The following is a 21,855-nucleotide window of genomic DNA, read 5'->3' on the forward strand; positions in this document are numbered from 1 at the left end:
CATATTTTTGTTGTTGTCAACAAATCTCATGAAAAGACCTAAACTGTCAGTCATGAAGGAGGTTCAGGATGATTTAAAGATGTAAATTTATTACGATATTTCCTTCTATTGTTATTGGGCTTTGCTAGAGTAGCTTTGCTTGATTAATAGTTCAGAATAATCTGTATTTACCTGATACTGGGTCTTCATCCACCTGAATATAGGCAGCTACTTTAGCCAGCTTCCTTCTCATTGGCTGCCCCTCCTAAGCAGAAGGTTTGAACAGCAGGGGATTTGCTCAGAGTTCCTGAGATGACTGTTTTAGTGATAGACAGTGATGTCATACAGAGCAAAACACAGAAAGAACTGAGCACATAGAGCAGTCCGAATGCTGAGTTTGTGGCTCAGAGTCACACACTTATCTCATAATTTAAAATGTTTAATATGAACACTCACTCCTGTAAGAGTAAGGAAGGAGCAAGGCCTCCTTTATACGTATGAAGAAGAACAACGTTACACAATGATTGAAAAACAAGTACTTATAAAACACTGAGCAATCCTACGGAGATTAGAGGGATTAGGTTCATTGGTTGGATTATTATTAGCTGCTAATAAATGCTGGTTCTTAATGATTCTTACATTCGCGTTGGATAAACCTAAAGTCATTTAATGCACCTGTCTGATACTCTGCTGTAACGTAATCTTTTTTACAGCTTACAAAAGACACTGTACACTTTATTAGGTACACCTGGCTAGTACTGGGTGGGACCCAGGTTTGTCTTCACAGCTGCTTTAATTCTTCAACAAGGTGTTTAAAACATTCCTCAGACATTTTCGTCCATGTTGACATGAGACGTTCACACAGTTGCTGCACATCTGTCTGCTGCACATCCAGGATGGCAGTGCCACGAGCAGTCTAACAGGTGTACCTAATAAAGTGGCAGATGAGTGTAAAATCCCTCTTCATGGGATTTGTTGACAGAAGAATCAGTCATATTATGAGTAATTAAACCGTTATTCTTTTATCATTACACTTTGACTTCATTTATAACTTTAGTTGTATTTGCTTGTTTAGTTTTGTTAGTTTTGAGTTGTATTTTTTGTTGTGTTTATTGTGTACTGCTGCTGTGTGTTCTCTCTGTGTCTGTCTGTTGTTGTTGTTGTTTTGGGCAGTCTGCTGAGTAACAGGTGTGTGTTTCAGGATTGTGTTGGGCATCATCACTAAGAAGAATATATTAGAGCATCTGGAGGAGCTCAAGCAGCACACGCCGCCCCTGGTGACTAGCCCCGCCCCTTTCACACGTGATCTGTTCCCCCACCTTTTTTTTTTTTTTTTTTTGCACCTGTCTCTTAGGCTCTGCCTCTTAGGGGAGGGGAGGGGGGGATGCATGAAGTGTAGTGTGAAAAGCTGATGGCAGTTCCCGGCTAAAACATCCAGACTTCCTGCCCTCTTCCTTACTTCAAGCACTTTTCTGCTCCTGGGTTTGTTTGTTGTGGATTTACCTCTAATGAAGCCAAACATGCGTAGACAGACTAGTCTGACCTCCATCTTCATGGTAGCTGTAGCAGTTTCGGAGACATCGCGTAGAGAAGCATTAGGCTGGTCCTGTAATGTTGGACCTCGATGGGAACTGTCGCCCACATCAGTTCAGAGCCCCTTTCAGACACGAGCTTCAGCGCTTACTGTGACTCGTGTTGGACGCAGAAGGAGTCACACGAAGGGCCAGACAAAGGCTCAGCTGCTCAGGCATGGCAGCTTCTCATGTCTGAGAAACTGGACAACAGAGTTTATTGACGTCCTGTAATACAAACAACACAGCCTTCATCAAACTTGTCATTTGGTCCTCAAGGAAAAAGTCTAATAACCGTTAAAATGCTTAGTTCAAGGTTATTGTTAATAATATTGTTAATAAAAACTAAAAGTAGTTTAAAAGCAGCAAAAAACACAAAGAATGAACTAATATTATTAATTTTACTTAAAAAACAAAGGAAAATGCTCAATCTCACCGCTGACAGTTAAACTTCAGTATTTTAATCACTCATAAAATTAAAACTGAGCGTTATGACTAACGGCAGCTAAACTAAAACACAACAGAACAAACTAAACTGAAGTCGACGCTGAAACTAATCAGAAAACACAAAACCGTCATAACTCTGGTTTAGTCCAGCACATAAACATCTCAAACTCATGACAACAGTAGCTTCTGGTAGTGCGAAGCATTTAATAAAACTAGACTGTATCCTGATGTAAAAGGGAAAAAATGACTGATTTTTGATGATGGAGGAAGCTTCAGTTGAAAAGTAAAGAATCTGTCATCATGTAGTTTTTCTGCGCCGTACAGCCCAGCTTTGTGGCATAAAACCAGCTGCACATGAAAACAAAGCTTATCTTTGCTTTCAACTCCATTACTTTGATATTTGTCTCAAGGAGAAGCACACTGTGTTTCAGCTGCATGGCTATTTAATTTAAATGACTCTCTTCTCTTTCTGTGGCTTTCTTGTTTTTGCTTTTTGGAGTCAAACAGAGCCTCGTGGCAGGTGGATAAAGCTGCCTCTCTTACATTTAGTGCCTGAACTTCCTTTTTGCTGTCCTTTGACTTAACTGTGTGTTTAGTTTGGGACATAAATCAGAGTTTACTGAGAACCTGAAGATATTCATCGAGCCAGGTTGTAGCATGATCAGGGCCTTGATTTGATCAGATATGCCTCTTACACTCAAAACCTTCAACTTCAAACACATTAGTGGGGAAACCACCAGAGCCTCTGAGCGCGCACCTGAGCAGCTGCATCAGAGTAAACAAACTCTGTTACACGTTTTAATATTGGTCTAGAAAAAACGGTGTCCATTAAGTATTAATTGATAGTAAAGATAACGAGCATCGCCCTCCCTAAAACTGTTTGCATCCATAAAGTGCGTTAATGCACACGCACCACTTAAAAGCTGCAGTTTGCATGGAGTGTGTAAGCAAACAGAAGTGAGTCATAAACTAACACTGTGCCTGATAACTGAGATACTTCAGGCTATAAAGCAGGCTGAGCTAGTGATTGTGTGTGATGAACAATGATGGCACGTTGTAGTCGCTGTAAATCTCTGGATTTTATGCACAGTTCTCCGTCACTAATCCAGATTCAGATGCACTCTTTTGCTTTTCATGGACATTTTGTTTCACACGGCTTGAGATTTTCAACACTATTCAGTAAAAGACGTTTAACATAAATTGACTGATATTAACTGAAACAGTGATTTCCTGGTTTTTAAAAATAAACGGTAGTTTAGCAGACGTGTGACGAGTGCTGCTGACGGTGTCTGAAAGGGGCTCAGTAGATTCCCACAGAGCAGAGTTCATCCCATCGACCTGCATTTGTACACACAGTAGCTGTTTCGTGCTAGCCCCGTTCACTCACAGCACCCTGTTGTGTTCCTGGCTGACTGTGTGATCAGAGACACTCAGCATGTGTGCAGTCGTGTAACCGTGAAGCCTGTTGTGTGTTTCCCATCTCCCCCTCACAACAGAAGTCATTTCAAGTTCAGCCTCCCAAAGTTTTCTGTTTTCATTAACGACTGCTTTTTCCCTCCCCCCCCCCTTTTTTTTTAAAACCCCTCCCCTCTCGACCACAACCGCCCCGGGGGCTCCACAGATCAACGACATGTGAGCCGTCACCTGTGCAACGACTGGGCGAGTAGTTAGCCGCCTTGGGAAAGCGGACCACCGTTGCTTTAGTCCTTTTAAAGATTGAAGGGGGGGGGATGTTAGTAGGAGGGAGGGAGGGGGGCAATCTGTAGTGATGCGACTCATTCCTATAATCCCCCTCATCCTGTAGTGGTAGTGCGCGTGGTGGAGTGACGATGTTGTGTTGACTGGTGCCAGTAGTGCTGTAGCTTATGTAGCTAGCGTGCGATGATCACATGATTCCTTTTATGAAGTGATTACTAATCCTGTTCTTTAACCTGCCGATGTTTCCTCTGAGCCAGCAGTGTCCCGCCTTCTGCGTGTGGGCCCACAGCAGACATGGAGAAGGTGTTAGAATATACTCTGGAGTAAATGTTAAAAAAGCACGATTATGAGAAGCAATAGGAAGGAAAATAGAAACTTTCAAAGTAAATTATAAGTAAATTGTGTATATTGTCATTAGAAACACACAAAAAACACCATTTGCACAAGCTCCAGTTGATATAATAATCTGTAATAAGCAACATGGCTACATCAGCTACTGTGACACCACCCATCTGCTTCTGTTGCCAGATTTTGAAGCTTCAGTATTTTTGGTGCCATCATATCAGACGTTAGAAACGTCCGAGTGTGGACGAAAGGATGGAGGGCTCGTTTATCAGCTAACATGGCTGCACACGTAAACTGCAGCTCGCACACTCGTGTATCAGCACCAGAGGAATAATGACGGTCTGCAGCACAGATTTATGACCTTGCTGTGCATGCAGAGAAGAGTCAGGTGTACAGCACAGTTACAGGCTGCTTTATTATTAATGTGTTGTAATGTTAGTGCAGGTGGTGCTACGCTCACTTCCTGGCCCAGATTTTTACCTGAAATTAGCTGGGGCAGGTCACTGCTGGTTTAACTGGAAACATTGTGGTCACTCTTCACCTGACCCACTCTGATCTGCACCTGGCTTCCCGAGCCTCTGCTGCCGGTCTGATCGGCCGGCGGGGGAACCCAGGTCTGATCTGTGTGACTGCTGCTTCACACCTCCGCCCTCCACAGGTACCTCAGCTCCACCCACTCAGACCTGGGTTCGCTTTCAATTATTTGCCTTCTAGGGTCAAAACGCAGCTGAAGATCACGATTAATCATAAACGCATGAACTCCTTGTGGTCACCTGACTGCATTAACACAAAGCACACTGAGCTCTTTGGACCCAGCTCTACATGATTTGAGCTCTGTAGGAGTCACATAGCTCACTGCTTCTTCTTCTCACTGCTCTCAGCTGTTTCTCCTCTTCACCTGACCTCACTGCAGTCAGCAGGAGCGTCGCCGATGTTTAAAAAGCTGCCGTGTTAGTCCTTAATGGCCCCAGCTGACTGACTAAATCCTTTACAGTGTCATACAGAGAGAAAGTGCTCCGTAGTGCTGCGAGGTGGATTCATCACAGGAGTCAGAAATCGCTATTGAAACATGATTATGAAATGAGCTGTAATTTATCACAACTTGAAATCACCTGTGTTTTGTGGAAACTTTCAGGAAAAGAGAAATCAGAAATGCAACCTGGAAGGGAAAATAAATCCTAAAATGTGGAACTTCACACTAAAAAACAGACTTTGAATGTTTTTCTGTACAACGACTGGGCGATGTAGACTTTCTGGCTCTACACAGTTCAAACCCTTCACCATTAAGTTTTTTAGCAATCTGAAATAAACATGATTACATTTTTAATGAAATTCGAGTCAGAATGTTGTTCATCTCCACAGACCCATGATGACTGACTTCATGCGAGCGATATAACCGCTGGCGACACAAAGCGGGTCTGTCGAGAGTTAATCTTTGAGGCGATCGACTAGAAATGAGGGTGAAGTGCACTGCTGATTGATATATGACAGAGTGGTAAACAGATTAGAGGGTTACCTTGGCAACTGGAGCTTGGACTCTCCACTAGCAACCAATGATGCTTTAATGTGAGTCACTTCCTGTGTGAACGGCCCTTTAATGTGACACTGTCGCCTGGTTACCAACGGGGACTCTGTCACCTGTCAGACATTCAGGGCTTCGTATTATGAAAATGATGTTACAGAAAGCACTTTGAAAAATGTCAAACATTAGAAATATTTCTCACAGGTTTAAAGAACAGGAGCAATTGATGTGTTTTTGTGACAGGCAGTAACAAAGTGTCTAAAGATACAAGTTGTCAATTACGTGTAGGCACATCATGAACCTGTAAAATATCAAAGGATGAACCAGTGTTACGCAGCCCAACGAACAAAGCATTCCTGTGAAAATGGTCAAGTACAAGGACTGAAAATGAGTGAAAAAGCATCCAATGAAAAACTTTGAAAGTCCTTCAAAAAAGACTGGAGAACTGTTGCTCAAGAGCACTTTAAAAAATACAAAAGCCGGACTGCTTGGAAACAAAATATAAAGAAGTGATGCTGGCTTGAGACTTTTGCACATCACTGTGATCTTACTGCAAAAGCTTTAAATTGGACTGAATAAAAAGAAAAGGTAAAAGATAGAAATGTCCCGACTCCTGTGATGGGCACCGCCTCTTCCTCTGCTCCTCTGACTTTACTCCTGTTCACTGCTTCCTGTCTCCTCTGAAGGATCCAGCTCCTCCTTTTGCTCAGCAGCAAATCTCAAACGGCCGTGGCAGGGGTCTGAAGCGGGGGAAGCTGGGTGCTGTTTCTCACCTGCCTTTTTCCTCTTCCACCTCCTGCTGCTGACTTTTGCTTCCTCAGGGACTCGTGCTTTTGTTGGCCTCATTCTGACACAGATTCATATAATTAATGTCATACCAGAGCCAAAATTAAACCATGCGATTCTGTTTTTGCCAACAAAAACATGATGTTTTTATTGTTTCCTGCTTTACTTCAGCTGCCAACCACCAACACCACCACCACCACCTCCTCATGCTTCTGTCCCTCTTTGTCTCCCTCTGCAGGCGGCTTCTTGGTATTATCACAAAAAAAGATATCCTTCGTCACATGGCTCAAATGGCAAATCAGGATCCAGAGTCCATCATGTTCAACTGATCCGCTCTTTCCAGGACGGCTGGGGTGGAGGGGGCAACGAGGAGGAGGAGGAGGAGGAAGAGGTGTGCCTCCTGAACGGCTCCAGTCTCTGACACGCGGACCCCGTTTTTGTTTGTTCGTTTTTAGTTTTCAGCTGTAGACCCTGAACCTCACTGACTGATTGACTGAGGCCTCCAGAGACTTTCAGGCCACCCGAGGAGAAGACGATGACACGAGACTTTGTTCTCATCGTCCGGCTGCCGAGGACACGATGAGGTCACGGGTCGAAGGCACGCACACACACAAGGAATGCACTTTTTACACACACACTTTTGCACTCGCAGACACCTCACTCATGCATGCTGTACACACACACACACACACACACACACACACACACACACACACACACACACACAAAAGACTCCCTAAACCTGTACAGCTACGCCCGTTTGCACTCTACACGTGCCTCACCCCCTTGTACTGTCTCCCTCCTCTGTGGTGGATGCCGCCTGGCTGGGGTCAAAGGTCAGGATGAACCGCTGATGAGGGACGCGATGAGGGACCTTGAAGCCTCCAGGCTCTCGTTTAAATAAAGTTTAAAACAAAAAGCAACATAAAAACAACTCACTTCCCTCACCCCTGCGCACACCTGAGCTGTCCGTCCTGCAGAAGATTACCTTGTTTACCTGTGAAGTGTGTGTGTGTGTGTGTGTGTGTGTGTGTGTGTGTGTGTGTGTGTGTGTGTGTGTGTGTGTGTGTGTGTGTGTGTGTGTGTGTGTGCGTGTCGTTAGCACCACTACATTCCAGCCAGGTTATCATCGGAAGTGAGGGGATGATCTTACGCTCCTCACCCCGAAAACACGGCAGCCTCTTGTGATCGCATCATGGCACGCTGCTGCTTCCCTGGGTCATGTGAAAATGAGACGTGTGTGTGTGTGTGTGTGTGTGTGTGTGTGAGAGAGTGCGAGGAAGAGAGGACGGTACTGTATTTCAAGAACAAACGTGTTCCCAGTGAGGAGGGAAGAAGTGAAGATCTCTGTGCGTCCATTTCTGAGCCAGTTTGTGCTGTGTGTGTGTCTGTGTGTGTGTGTGAGACAGAGAGTGTGTGTGTGTGTGTGAGAGAGAGCGAGAGAAAAGGAAGGGAAAAAGGAAAAAGGTTGAGTTTTGTGGAATCGCAGTTTGTTTCTCCCCATGTGACCTTTAGATTATTGCTCTCCAATCATTTCCAAAGTCTGCTTTAAGTGATCAGTAACTTCATCAGTAACATGACTCGCGTACCTTCAGCCCGCCTTTTATAATTATAGAATATGTAAAAGTTGATCGTCTGAGCCCCCACAGGTGGCGTTCAACACTCCAAACTCATTTACACAACAAAGACTGACAGAAAGAGAGATCAACTGATCAGCACTCCGTGATCGATGCTTTGATCCACAGATTCTCAGTGTTTTTAATAAACGTGCTTCGTCCCAACATTCAGAGGCTGTGAAGCTGTAAATTGTCACGTTTTAGAAGATGAAGCCAGCAGACGGTAATTAAAAAACATTCAACTTTATCTGCACTACAGTTGTTGGAGTTTGAGAGATTTTTATATAGAGTTTGTACTCTGATCCAAAGCTGCCGCCACCTTAAATCCACGCGTGTTTGTTGGGTCTAACATGTCACTAACGCCTCGGATGAAGCTTGCTTTTTGCCCTGCATTGTTTTCAAGGTTGTAGAGGATAATACTGCAGAACATCTGGCTGCAACTGTCTGTCGCTTTCAATCACACCAGGTTTCTTTCTTTTCTCCCCACGTCTGCCAAGTGCCTGGCACAAGTTTTTTTTGTTTTGTTTTTTCTTTAGGCTTTTCACACCCCGATCTCTCTGCTCCCTCTTTTTTTTTTTTTTTTTTTAATCAAACGTCATCACTCGATGAAGGGAAATGAAGTGAGGTGTGTGTGTTCCTGTGTCCGTCTTTGCATTGCAGTGACTGTCCTGCTGTGGTGTGACAGGATCGTCTTTGTTACCTGTGGTGTTGCCTAACGTTGTGTTTCATACTGATCTCGATGTTTTTCTTTTTTTTGTTTCTCTTTTTTTTATTTATGGGTAGTCTGGATAGAGTTGTGCATTACTATAATAAATTTCATGTATGATTGCAACAATTGTTTGATTGTATATTAAAAATAAAACCTGTAAAGATTAAAATTTGTTTTAAATTAAAAAAAAAAAGATTCAAGTTGCACACGAGGACTGATGTGTGATTTGTTCTCGGCAGGTTTTGCTTGTTGTCAGGTTGTTGAGCTCCACTTGTTAGCTGTCATGAAGCTCACAAAAGTCCTCGATTTTAGAATCAGACAGACTTTTCAGAAAACTTTATAGTTTCCACGAAGACAAAGTTTATTTACCCTTTTCATTAAAATAGAAACTCATTCTTACAAAAAAGAAAAAGGTGCTCTATAAAATACAAACCATTCACCTGTTGACCGACAGGTTACCAGGTACACCTGATCAACTGCTTGTAAATCTAATCAGCCAATCACATGGCAGCAGCTCAACACATTTATTCATGTGGACGTGATCAAGACGACCTACTGAAGTTTAAACTGACACTGGTATAATTGTTACAGAAACTGCTGGGATTTTCCCCACATCGGGAAAATATCCAGTGAGCAGCAGTTTTCTGGAGGATTTTATTTTGGGCAGACTGCTTCAAGCTGAAGGCAGGCAGCAGTAACTCAAATAACTATTGTTACCATAGTAGACGATGCAGAAGAGCATCTCTGAATGTTGAATCTTGAAGCAGATGGGCTTCAGCAGCAGCTGCCACTGCTGTCAGCTAAGATCAGGAAACTGAGTTCACAGGTTCACCAAAATTGGACAACAATAGACGGCGTCTGGTCTGATGAGTCTCTGGAACTTTCAGAAGGTAGGATTAGAAGTTGGTGTCAATTGCATGAAAGCGTGGCTCCATCCTGCCTTGTATCATCAGTCCAGGCTGGTGGCGGTATAATGTTGGGGATATTTTCTTTTTTTTTTTTTTTTTTTTTTTTTTTATATTCTTTATTTCTACAATATTACCTCATAAAGATGATTACAGGCATTAATTAACACAGTTTACAAGAGAAAAACGAAACAAAACGAGAAGAAAGACAGATAGAAAGAAAGAGAAAGAAAAAAAAAAAAAAAAAAAAAGGGAAAAAAATATATATATATAAAATAAAAGGAGAAAGCTCTGTCGGGAGTAAACAATTAACTAAATTGGTGGTTTCAAGCTTTAAAGAGAAAATTCGGTTTATAGGTATTAACGTATTGGACCCACTTATCCCAGCACAGATGGAACCAGGCCATCCTGTCATTAACATGAGCTGTTACTTCCTCCATCCTATATATCTCTAACGTAATTTCCCACCATAATGACAAAGTCGGTATGTCTTGCGAGGACCATTTCTTTGTTATACATTTCTTACTTGCAACCAATAAAGCTCTTAACAGACATATGTCACTTTTGGACCAGTTCTGCGGTATACAGCCAAAAAAAATTGTCTTCATATCCTGAGGGAATGTACAGTTAAAAATGCCTTGTAATATACCATGAATGTCTTTCCAGTAAGTCCGTAGCACAGGACAGTCCCACATAATATGGGTATGATGGGCTCCTTGGTATCCACAGTTTCGCCAGCACACGGGAGGATTCCCATCATAGTGAGCCTTTTGACATGGAGTGATAAAGAACCTTATCAGAGTTTTCCATCCGAACTCCCTCCAGCTTTTGGAGGAAGTGCTCCTCCATTGCCATTCCCACATCTGAGTCCATTCTTCCCTAGAAATACACATCCCTCCCTCCTTTTCCCATAACATCTTCACATAATCAGTTGAGTGTGGAAGCTTATATTTTCTTGGCAAACTTTGAGCCCCTCGGTACTAACTGGGCATCATTTAAAAACCACAGCCTGCCTGAGTATTAATGCCAGTCATGTCAATCCCTTTATGACCACAGTGCACCATCTGATGGCTGCTTCGAGCAGGACAACACACCATGTCAGAAAGCTCAGATCAAACTGGTTTCTTGAACATAATGAGTTCACTCAACTCAAACAACCTCCACAGTCTCCAGATCTCAGTGTGATAGAGCAGCTTTGAGATGCGGAAGAAGAGGAGATTCAAATCATAGATGTGTGATGCTGTCATGCCAACATGGACCATGAAGGTACCTAATAAACTGTCCAGTGAGTGTAACTCTTGATTTGCTGTCTCTTTTCCTTTCATGTAATGGCTGCTTTGTATTTCAGGTCATCAGGTTTTCTTCGGAGTTGTGGTTGCAATCTTGTGGTCTTTGCCAGAGGAAGAACCTGCAGGCCGAGCTATCACTTACTGTAAACGTAAGGATTTCATTATTGTTTGTAGTCAAATGCTGTGCAAATACTCTCCACCCTGCTTTGCACGTTGTTTATTCGGGCACTTAGAAACATTAGCATGGATAGGCACGCACTCACTCTCTGTTCTCATGTTGCTCCACAGCCATAATTTGCCATATTGTTGACACAGATGTGGCACATCTGGCAGCTGTGGTATAACTTTACTGTATATAATCTAAGATAAAAGCAGAATTTGATATGCAACTGATGATGCAAAGAAAATCTTGTTTAAAAAAGAATGTTATCCACTTTATCAGGTTCTTCCTCCAGAGCCAGTTGAAACAGGAAATGTCACCTAAATTTAGGGTGGATCTACTTACCCACTGGCTCATCTTACCCCACTTTCCTCCAAGGACACGCTGACACTGTGTGTGTGTGTGTGGCAGGACAGAACAAACAGCTAATAGGTTTCCACTGATGATTCTTCCACTGATGATTTGCTGTGCATAGACGGTATGAAACATCTTCTCTCTCATTCAGTCTCTCCTAATAATCTCTGTGGTTGCAGCTTTCTCAACAACTGCTCAGTCATATTGTAAGAAATCTGAGACGTGAAGTCATTTCTGTTTATACATGTTTGTAAAACAGATATTAATTGCTTTTTTTGTGATGTTAAAAAAGGATTTCAAGCCTAAAATGAACTCGTGTCTTACTGAAGCGTCTGAGGTTCCCTTTAGGTGTAATGCAACAGCCTGCTGCTGAAACAGAAAAGGCTTCTCTCAGATCGAGACATTTGTTTATTCGCACTGCACTTTGTGATTTATCTCTTGTCCTCAGACTAGCAGAAGCTAATTAGTGCAGACAGGAAGTCTTATAATGTTGTCCCAAACGCAGGAATGGGGTTGAGTTTGAGAGGTTCAGGTTTCCCAGAGATGGACCAGCTTCTGTGAGCAGTCCCTGCCCAGTGTCTCAGCGACCTGACAGCGATCCACTTACACATCTATCATTCATGACTCTGTCCTTTCCCTGTTCACCTCTATTCACAAAACGGTGTCTGATCCTCTTGCAGATTCAGAAACAAACAGGGCTTTCTCACCTAAATCCATATTAACATCGGATTAGCTGTGTGAACATTTTGTGTGCAGCTTCTCAGTTTGTGGGTTTGTTGTTTGAATGAATGTGCTGCTGTTCACCTGCATTCTGAAAGAAATGAGACTTATTTTATTTTTTTCTCTCCTCAGGAGATCTGTTTCCTCCATCACCTGTGTCTGGCACAGCCTCGTAGCCATGGCTACCACAGCCATTACACAAAAAGGTCTAACTTGCATTATTAACGCCCTTCACATGAATGCCTTCGGGAGCATACGATTTCAAGCTGAGGAAAAAGCAGACCTTGAATGGTTTGTTATTGGACTGCAGTGAAAAAGAATAAAAGGACCAAAACTTCAATGCAACTTGTTTTGTCTTTATTCAGCTTTTAAAGGTCAGCTACTCCCACTTCCATCTTAGATTTTTATTCTTGATTCTACTAGAGTAACTTTACATGAGTCATGGCTCAAAATAAGCCTTGTTAGTGTATTATTAAAGGGCATAGTTGCAGCCACTTGATGCTTTAGCTTCTCTTCTCTCAGCCAATCAGAAGTAAGATGACTGTTCCATTTTTGTCACAAGAGGTCAGCACAGCTCCATGTTTTTGTTTTGTTTTTGTCATGTTACACTGGATGCTCTTTCTGATACAACCCCAAAGACTTTGTCTCCTCCTACAATTGAACCAGGAACCTTTTGCTTGTTGGGAAAAAAGGAAACACCAGAAAAAGCTGAGAACTACTGGTGTAAATGGAGAGGTGCTAATAATGGCTTATTTCATACAGGGTTACTTGTGATAAATGATTACTTTGAACTGTGAATCATGCAAAGCTGCTGTAATAGCTGGAAATGAGCATAATAAGTTCCATTTAATATGCCAACTTCATGACTGATAATGAAAAACAGACATCAGACCAAACTGTGGAATCATTTTAAGCACAGCACTTTCATTTTATTCCACTACAAAAGAGAAGCATCGAAGAGCACCAGAAGAAGCAGAACATCGCCCACTCATATCTGCCACAGACTGGACCGTAAGCCAAGCGAAGGGCCAAACAAAAGGAGTCATTTCAGTCCCAGAGAAAGATGTCTAAAATCCCAACATGCAGCAGAAATACGACTGTACTGTAAAGCTTCTGCAGAAGCAAGACGAAGACGCAGAAATCGGGTCAGGAGTCAAATTAAAATAAAATCACAAAGGAAGCGAAGCTGCTCTTCTCTACTCAAGCGAAAACAAGACACTAGTCTTAGTAAGAAGATAAAAATGACTAAGAAACAAAAATCACAGCACAAAATGGGCAGTAATAATAAAAATACTCAAAGTATTTTAAAGGAAACAGATCTAAGCTCCACCCAGTGTGTGTGTGCTCTCTCTCCTCGCTTACTTCCATGTTGTTAGAGATGCAGAGAGCTTGTACAATCATGAGTAAGCAGTCGGACTGTCGGCTATTGCTCCTAGAGTCCGGCATGCATCTGTAGGCTGTGACAGTAGCTGGATGTGAATTCTGGAGTGGATCTAGGAAGCTCGCTTTCACAATCCGAAAACAAGAGCACGCAGAGCAGCTTGAGGCAGATTTCTGAAGTATGTCGTTAAAAACCCCTAGCACTGTAAGAAACTACCAACTGAAAAATCCCCACAACTCTTTAAATAAGAACACAGGAAATGCCCGTTTACAATGCTTTGCTTGTTACATTTACACTGATATTCCTCCGCCCGGATACATTCAAGCACCCAGAGTCTCCTTTTGATTGATTTTCAGTAGATGAGCCTGCAGAGGTTTAGAGAGATTGTTCACAAACGATAAATACAACTGATTGTTTCTCTTCAAAATGTGAACTTACAAATGTTTATGGACCTTTTTCAAGTGGAAATGCATAGCAGGGTAACGTATCGTCTCTCCGGAGCTCGCCACAGTTCGTCACACGTGGCTCTCGTAGAACACCTGGCATGTTGGGGTCTTGCTTGCCACCGGTTCGTCGGCGGCAGCGACCTCCTCGGTGTCCTCGGGCTGCTCATTGTGGTGAAGAGAAGACGGCGGCGGGGACGGGGACGCCGTAGCCTCTGGCTGCTCTGCGGCTTCCTCGCTGTACCCGCCGACAACGAGTGGCGGGTGGACCGACACCTGGATGGCGATGTGCTGCGGCTGCTCGTGATCGGAGGAGTTGTCGGAATCGGCGGCGGGTGACTCGCTGCGTCCCCGCTCCCTCTCCTGCAGGATTGTGAAGACATCTCTCACCCCGATGGAGGGGAGCCGGCGTCCGTCGGGAGCCTGCCTGAGGAAGGTGTGCCTCATCTCCTCCACCCCCACCACCTCCAGGATCTCCTCCATGAAGGTGCGGCAGTTCATGATGAGTGGGGGCAGCGGGATGCTCCGGGCCAGCTCCTCGATGTACCGCGCAAACTCCATGGTCTTGAACTGCGTCACCTTGGCGAGCTCCAGCGTCTTGGCCGAGGTGATGATGGGGATCCTCTTGGCGATCTCAAAGGCCTTCTGCAGCTTCTCTGCGCCTTCGGTGCGGAAGAACTCGTTGATGGCTTTCTCCGTCTTCTTCAGGTGGCTGCTCATCATGCAGAGGCGTGTGACGTTCAAGATCATGATGATGGTGAAGGTGACCAGGCACACCACCATGTAGTACACGCCCATGTCGCCGTTGGTGAACACCACGCGCAGCGTCACCGTGCAGTTGGAGCTGCCGTACGCGTTGGACGCCATGCAGGTGTACTTCCCACGGTCCGCGAACTCAATGCCAGTGATGTTGAGGACACCGTTGTCGAGCAGCGACCACTTCCCTCCTGCAGACACAGAGAAGGTCACGAATGTGTAAAACATGGAATAAAAAAACTTGTAAAGAATCAGGATTTTTGTTTTTGTGGCCCATCTGTTTGAAATGAGTTTGGAGGATTTGACTGTGTCACTGCTGCTGCTTTTCCCTGTTAATGTGCAGATTCGGTTCCTTGGAAGTTATTTTGGTCATGGCTGTGTTATCCTAACCGACTGAGCCAACAACATGAGCTTTTTCCTGGCCTGCACTGAGCCTCTGAGAAGTGACTTATGGGCACAAATGGTCTTTGTCTATTCAAGGCAATGACTCTGTTACCTTGTTTGACAGAAATGTAGACATTTTTATCTTCTATCATTTAATAAGAAAAGCTGTCTGCTATGTTGGAGTAAACTAAATCCCAATCAAAAAATCTGGTTAAAAATCATTTTATTACAGCAGCTCCGACTGAGACGTCTTCGCGGTTGCCAAACATTTTAGACCACGCAGAAAGAAAATCCCGTCATTAGTTTTAGCAGAAACTGGACATCCTGACCAGATTTAGAATCATGACCACTCAGTGGTACAACACGGCCTACTGAAGTCAGAGTTTAAACCCTGAAAATCCTCTTAATGCATCAGTCTCCCTGCTCTGCGAGTCTGCTGTAACCTCTCCTCAGCTGTGTTTCTGCAGCTGCTGCTTTTGAATAGGAGCACTTTGTTTTTTTATTCCTTCTCACTCTGCGTTTTAGAATCCGTCCGCTCAGAAAAACACGGCGTTTTATCTTCATGCCTGTCCTGTTACTGTACAGAAAGTCCTTTAAAGCATCGGCACTCTCTTATTTACCTCTATGCTGAAGTCAACAGTGCTACATGTTAATGAGATAAATGAACTGACTCGTTTTAAGGTAACATGTGGTTTGCATATGTGCGTGTGAGCGCAGAGCTGAAGTGACCTTAGTGTTCCTGCCATGCTTTCAATATTTAAACATGTCTCGATGTGCTGAGGTTTCCAGCACTGATCGGCACACAAGCGATCTGTTTACCCACTTGTAAACAGATCACGGGTAATGACGTCATCTATAAAGTTTGGTTCCCTGCTAGCCTACATTTGATAACCTCAGTCACAGGGTTGGCCACCAGTTGTGGTGACAGATAACTAACAGCACCTGTCAGGCAGCACAGGAGGTAACTCGAGAAGTGCTTAATTAAAATGTGGTTTACAGTCAAATCCATGGCAGAGCGATTCATACAGGGTGTGTGTGTGTGTGTGTGTGTAGCCTAAATGTTTGCTGGTTCTGTATCAGTTCTCATTAGAATAGTGAAGTGGCTGTTTTAGCTGAGAAACTGCCTGGAGTCAGAGTGGTGCTGTTAACACCTGTGTGTGGTTTAAAGGGAAAGGAGAAAAGCACTCGATGCCTGCTGTTCTCACCCTCATGAGCTATTCTAGTGAGTGATGGAGAAGCAGACGACTTCCTCTCACAGTCCAAAGACGTGCTTGTTAGTGAGGTACCACATACCAGGTGGTACCAGGTGCTGGTGGAGATATTGTTACTTACAGACCAAACAAAGTTTGTTGTTTCAACCTGATTCCAATCTTTGTGCTGAGCTCAGCTTAAGAGATGCTTGTCTGATAAGGTTTTGCAGCCCAGCACAGCGCAGGTGCGTTGTAGTCGCTCTGCAGTCTTTCTGCAGATGCAGTTAACATTCCTGAGTTATTACCGTTTTCTACCTTTGGCTGAAAGTTGTTTTTAACGACCCTATTTGCTGCATGTTTCCCCCACAGAGCAACGTTTTAGTGCATTCACCTCCTCCCCAGCTACTCACTGTCTCTACTGTGTGGGAGCAAGAGATGGACAGAAATCACAGAGGGCTTTTACAAATCTGCAGTATGAGGTCTAAAAACCACTTCTGCTCCTTTCTACTCGGCAATCACGATCAATTTCCCACACTGCTATCCTCCGGAGGAGAAGGATGAATGGGCATTCAGGAAATGTAGCCTGGCCGGCAAACAGTGTCCCGCCCATCCGCCTTTTTCATGTGGAGGCGAGCATTTCTAATTTTATCACCACCACCAGATTATAAAATGACTGATGTGCTGCCGAGTACTACGAGCTAACAAACTGCAGAAGCCTGTGCTACCAAGTAGGATGTGGGGCTTATCGAGGGAACTTCAGGGTTAACCTTGGGTGTTTTACTCTTGCTTCACACGCCACCTGCTCTTGAGCATGTTCTGTTTAAAATAAGAGATCAACAGGTACAAAACTACTGATCAATCAGCTCTAGGGAAAGGCACTATTCCTGGAGTATCCCTCAGATCTTAGCGCTGAGTTAGTAAGAAGGTTTAAGGTTTGGTTTTTTAAATTGGGTCTAAAAGTCGCTATTGTTCCCAGATGAGCATCAGTTTTAATTGTTTGAAAATAGTTTTTGTTCTTTTAACCTTAATCATAAACAGGACACATATGTACTTTTGGACCTTCACTTATCCTTTGATAAAGCCAGACACACACATTCATACAGCCCTTTTCCTCTCGCACACCCACATCTGCTCCCTTTATCTTTGTAAAAAGCATGCATAGAACTTTCACCAGCAGATCTGTGCGTGTTTCTGATTGGCCAGGTACTGCTAACGTCACCCCTCTTTCATTTGAAAGTGTTGGCAGCTAGACTGATAAACCCTGGGTAGACTTTTCGAGTCGATAACCAGCTTCTTGTGACAGTTTGACTGGTAATGTTACAGTAAGTGAGACCTGATAACAGAAATATGTCCTGGGTATGATGAACTGGCTTCGTTTTACAGGATCCAGGTTAGTGACTCTGCTACGTTTATTGCTCAGTGAAGTACTGCCAGCTATGGGAAAGTCTATCTGCCCCTAATTATATTCCTGAGTGTAACCCAAGGGAAAAGCTGAGTGGTGGGTACAGACGCACTTCTGGGTTTGTAGGTCATAATAACAACTGCGGCTTCTCTTTCTCTCGCTCTCAACTGCAGGTTTCAACAGGTCGGCTCAGGAGGATCGCGAAAACAACAAACCACTGCTCCCTCCCTGTTTCTACTAAGGTGGATCACAGACAAAAGGATAGTGGGCTCGAAAGAAAATCACTAGTTTAAGGCTTCCTGAATCTAATTGACACAGACCATCCATCAGAAAAAGAATAATCACTGCTGCCAGACAAAATGGAGAATAATTGGGCCACAATCCCCCCAGGAACACAAGTCAGACTCCTCTTTGAATACAGAGCCAGCAACGCTTCTGGTCTTTAGATTCTTACGATGACTGCTCAGAATGTTTAAAGCCCACAGCACAAGCTCCCGTGGGGAGAAACCTGTAGTGTTTATGCTGATTTCTAAGTCCTCGTTAACTTACTCCAATTAAGAAAATCACCCTAAACTCATGTGGTAACAATGATGATGCTGCAAGTAAATAAAAATGTCACTGCAAAAAGAAAAACAGTCAGGAACCACTCACTTCAGTGGGCTGCTTTAATGTGATCATTTTATAATAGGAAAGTGAGAGCAGGAAACCAGGTTTATAATGAATTTTAAAAAAAGTCTATCTCACCGCTTGTGTCCACCCGGTGACCGTGGGAGTTGAACCACTGAACGCTGGGGAATGGGTCTCCAGTGACATTGCAATCAATCAGTGTGCAGCTCCCCTCTCGGGCAATTATCTGGCTCACGCTTGTGAACACAGCGGGGACAGATCCTCCGTCTGTCGCGTTACCGGTTTCCGTGTAGTTTCCGTCTGCGTTAAGCTGTGAGGCCCCGGCAGTTTGCGAGGCGACGAAGAACACCAGGACCAGAAAAACGAATCCACCGGCCCAGTTCATTTTCTCTAGCTGAAGGTTTGTTACCCAAGGGGGACGAAACTGTCATTCCTCCAGGGACTCCATCCTGCAGACTGGCTATCTCGTGATGCTTGAGGGTAATTTGGTATTCAGCTCAGGTCCATGAAGTATCTCACTGAAGCAAGAAAGTGAGGGGCATGCAATAATTAGAGACAGCCCAGGAACAAACTAATAATAATCAGATGTTTTGATAACTAGAACTCCAACCATAGGTTAATACACTTCTGTGAGACAGGATTACGTTTTTACATTTGAATTTTGTTCACACAAAGATCTAAGATCTAAAAGTATCCATTTACAATTACACTATATGGACAAAAGTACTGGGCCACCTGCATATTGCTCCTACAAGAGCTCCTTGGCCTCAAAGCTCCCAGGGCAGTGTTTGTGCTGATGTTAATGCCTATGCCACATCCCTCAGCACTCAGCGACCCCGCTCCGTAACTGTATCTGGGACTTTGTGGGTGAGTTGCTGTGGTTCCTAAAGGCTCCCACGCTCCAATAACACCACTCAGGGTTGATTTTAACCACCTGAATTCAAAGATTATGAGGTGTGGCCCAGCACTTTGCTTTATATACACTATGAAGAAACGCACTCCATGTTTAATAACCTGCAGCAGATTCTGTTTCTGTGCTAGATTTAAAGTGACAACAATCTTAACCCTGCAACCTCGCAGTTACTTCCCCTACACTGCGTTCTTATTCCGGTAAATACCATATTTTTGACCACTGCTGCTGTTATTACACTAATCACCCATTTCCTTTATGTCTCGCAGGGTTAACGGTATCTACTGTTCAATCAGCTTCCACTGCAATAAACTGCATCCGCATCTGAGCCAGTCACACAGAAATCCTCTCTAAAACACCGTTAAATGTTCATTCATAGACTTCAAAGTTAGCAACATCAAACGGCAGCATTTTTGCTAGTCTGAAGCTGACATCGAGCTAATATTCCAGCTAAAGGCTGGTAGTGTTACATCAGACAGATATAACGCACATAGTACAGCTTAACAACAACTACGATTAACAATGTTGTTGTTGTTTTTTTAACGTTTTATCCATATAGGCAGCCTTGCTTTGCGTTACAACCGCATCTTTGGGCTCGATTAGTATGAAAACAAAGGGAGACTGCCACATAACGGAGCTGTGTGTGGGCTCCGGCTATTTTCCGCTGTCACACGTAAAGTCCCTCCGACAAAAATAACGTTACCTACATTACTTTATCAATTAGGTAGAATACAGATATGTCAATGCGGATATTAGTCATGTGTGGTTGAGCTGTTAAGATTTTAAACTGTGCTTGAGGATAAAATAAAATAAAACAAGGGCGTGGGGCCCGGCTACGTGCTGGACAGCAGATATATGTATGGGGACCCTTCCAGAACTGTGCCACCGCAGACTGTTTACACAGGACGAGGGTTCATTTCATGTATCGCTACAGTTAAATTGTCAACGTTACTGGACCAAAAGAGGAGAAACAAATAGCTGAAAAGACACCGGGTAATGCTGCAACGTTACCTCCTCGGCGGAGAGCCAAGCGGTCCAGCAAGCCGGTCCTTACCGTTGACAATGGCAGCGGCGGCGGATAAACGGTCCTAAAAACGGCAAAATCCGCGACTCCCCCGCTAATAAAACTCGGGCTTCATACTCACATCATGGTCGGCCGCTGTTTCACCTCGAAAGTTTGGTAGAAACTACCATAGTCGGCGGTTATCGCTGTGCTATTTCTGCTCGGGCATCATCGTCCTCCTCATCGGACCGCTGACAGCTCGCTCTGCAAACGACGACTGAGCTGCTTCAAGGCACGGAGGGAGGCAACGTCGCCCAGTTGCTTGGGTTGCCCTGCCTGTACAGATGGCTGCCAGACTCAAACTCAATTCTCACTTTATACAATAAAAGAATATTTGTGACATGGTTTCTATAACTTAATCCATTTTAACATTCTTTGCTTGATTTTTGATCACGTGGGGTGCGCAGAGGGTGGGAAAAATGCAACACATGAACAAATACTGGTGCAGTGCAATACGATCTAATACCGCTAATATGCTGCCAGTACTTCAACTTATCCAAACCATCACTAAACCGGTTCTCTTATGCTCTCTGGTTAATTTATTAGCAGCTTACACAAGGCAGGGAAGATATTGGAAATTATGTTAACTTGAGCTTGACAAGTTAAACCACAAAAAGCCACAAGTTAATACACAAAACAGGTTTAAAAAATGTAGATTTTTTAAATTTAATTAAAAATTAAGCACCATGGGCTGATTTAAAATGATACTTGTGTTTACATGGTTTACTTTCAGATAGATCAGACAAACCTAGACACACGAAGTAAGATATTAATTGGAAGCTTTAATACACAACACACCTGTGAGCATCAGTGCTGGAGCCTCGTTTATCCTTCCTCACACAGGATATAACTGCTGCATGTTTATGCAGCCCGGCCTCCAGACTCCCACGAGGACAGAAGTAAGGTCTGAACAGCTTTCCAGTGCAAAAGACTGATAACCTCGCTCACATAAAGCCTTGTGGCATTTAATAGCATGGCACACTAAGTAGGTTATTTTGTGCATGTCTGCATTACAGCGTAGGCCTATAGTAAGAGGTAAATGGGCTGTGGTGAAAACACATTCTAAAAGGCCGTTCAAGGAAAAGACTGTATGTGGATCACAGTGCCAGCTTCCTTTTGAAACAATTAAAGGCAGAATAAAGGCTGCTCTAAATTTAGACCCGGCCAGGGTCATTCAGCCTGTACAGGCTGTTATTCTGTTTACCAGGCCTGATAAAAGGAGACCCTGAAGCCACAGCGCGAGTCGGGGATTGACGTTATATGCCAGAACCTCAGCAGGCAGTCAATAATTAAGTCAATGCTTCATCTATGTATAGAAGCTGTGGAGGTTAAGGAGGTGGTGTGTGTTTTAGCTTGTGTGGACGGTTGTTTTTATTGTTTCAAAGTAAAAACAAAACAAAAGTTTATTCAGTAACTTTAAGAGAATTTCAACTTTTCTGCTCTAGAGAGGATTTTGGTGCTTTCATCCATTTCTGTGTTAATGTTTCACATTCTACCAAACAAATCTGGGGCACTGCTTCGGTTTTAAAGTTACTGTTGACTGAAACACATTCAAAGAGAGACCTCTTCACAGTTGCTCCTCTTCAGTTGTTGTTCAG

The 21,855-nt window shown here is 43.6% G+C and overlaps 2 protein-coding genes and 1 long non-coding RNA gene across 13 annotated transcripts in view; 2 read left to right on the forward strand and 1 right to left on the reverse strand.

Annotated features, from left to right (window-relative positions):
• clcn3 (chloride channel 3) overlaps window positions 1-8,879 on the forward strand; it is a 43,195-nt gene extending 34,316 nt beyond the window's left edge. For 6 of the 9 annotated variants that reach the window (XM_004570682.6, XM_004570688.5, XM_004570681.5 and 3 more), the window contains 2 exons: window positions 1,181-1,256; window positions 6,587-8,879. In XM_004570682.6, coding sequence (XP_004570739.2) covers window positions 1,181-1,256; window positions 6,587-6,769 — 259 coding nt within the window. In that variant the 3' untranslated portion in view covers window positions 6,770-8,879. Of the gene's footprint in view, window positions 1-1,180; window positions 1,257-3,618; window positions 3,657-6,586 lie in introns of all 9 variants that reach the window. The other 3 variants (XM_012924506.4, XM_004570690.5, XM_012924507.4) reach the window with 2 other exon arrangements.
• Window positions 8,880-9,872: 993 nt separating this feature from the next.
• On the forward strand, window positions 9,873-12,441 carry LOC101485149 (uncharacterized). Its single transcript, XR_013096846.1, has 2 exons — window positions 9,873-10,844; window positions 10,927-12,441. It is a non-coding gene; the product is annotated as an uncharacterized LOC101485149 (long non-coding RNA).
• A 564-nt stretch (window positions 12,442-13,005) lies between these two features.
• On the reverse strand, window positions 13,006-20,605 carry mfap3l (microfibril associated protein 3 like). 3 transcript variants are annotated; one of them, XM_004570693.6, is made up of 3 exons: window positions 20,340-20,605; window positions 18,402-18,802; window positions 13,006-14,872 (listed from the first exon to the last, which is right to left on the reverse strand). In XM_004570693.6, exons 2-3 carry the CDS (start codon window positions 18,667-18,669, stop codon window positions 13,998-14,000), a joined length of 1,143 nt encoding a protein of 380 aa, XP_004570750.2. In that variant the 5' UTR covers window positions 18,670-18,802; window positions 20,340-20,605; the 3' UTR covers window positions 13,006-13,997. The 3 variants fall into 3 exon arrangements, with proteins under 3 accessions (XP_004570750.2, XP_076737816.1, XP_004570748.2); XM_076881701.1 differs by having other exon boundaries at window positions 20,249-20,605; XM_004570691.6 differs by having other exon boundaries at window positions 20,206-20,605.
• Between the last annotated feature and the right edge of the window lie 1,250 nt (window positions 20,606-21,855).

The sequence above is a fragment of the Maylandia zebra genome, linkage group LG3 (assembly GCF_041146795.1).
Source record: "Maylandia zebra isolate NMK-2024a linkage group LG3, Mzebra_GT3a, whole genome shotgun sequence".
In the NCBI taxonomy this organism is placed as follows: Eukaryota; Metazoa; Chordata; class Actinopteri; order Cichliformes; family Cichlidae; genus Maylandia; species Maylandia zebra.

Bases quoted from the DNA above. Each gene is read 5' to 3' on its own strand.
- mfap3l (XM_004570693.6), bottom strand. From the start codon at position 18,669: ATGAACTGGGCCGGTGGATTCGTTTTTCTGGTCCTGGTGTTCTTCGTC. The intron at 14,873-18,401 runs GTGAGATAGACT...CTGTGTCTGCAG, and splicing joins TCACCGGGTGGACACAAGCG to GAGGGAAGTGGTCGCTGCTC.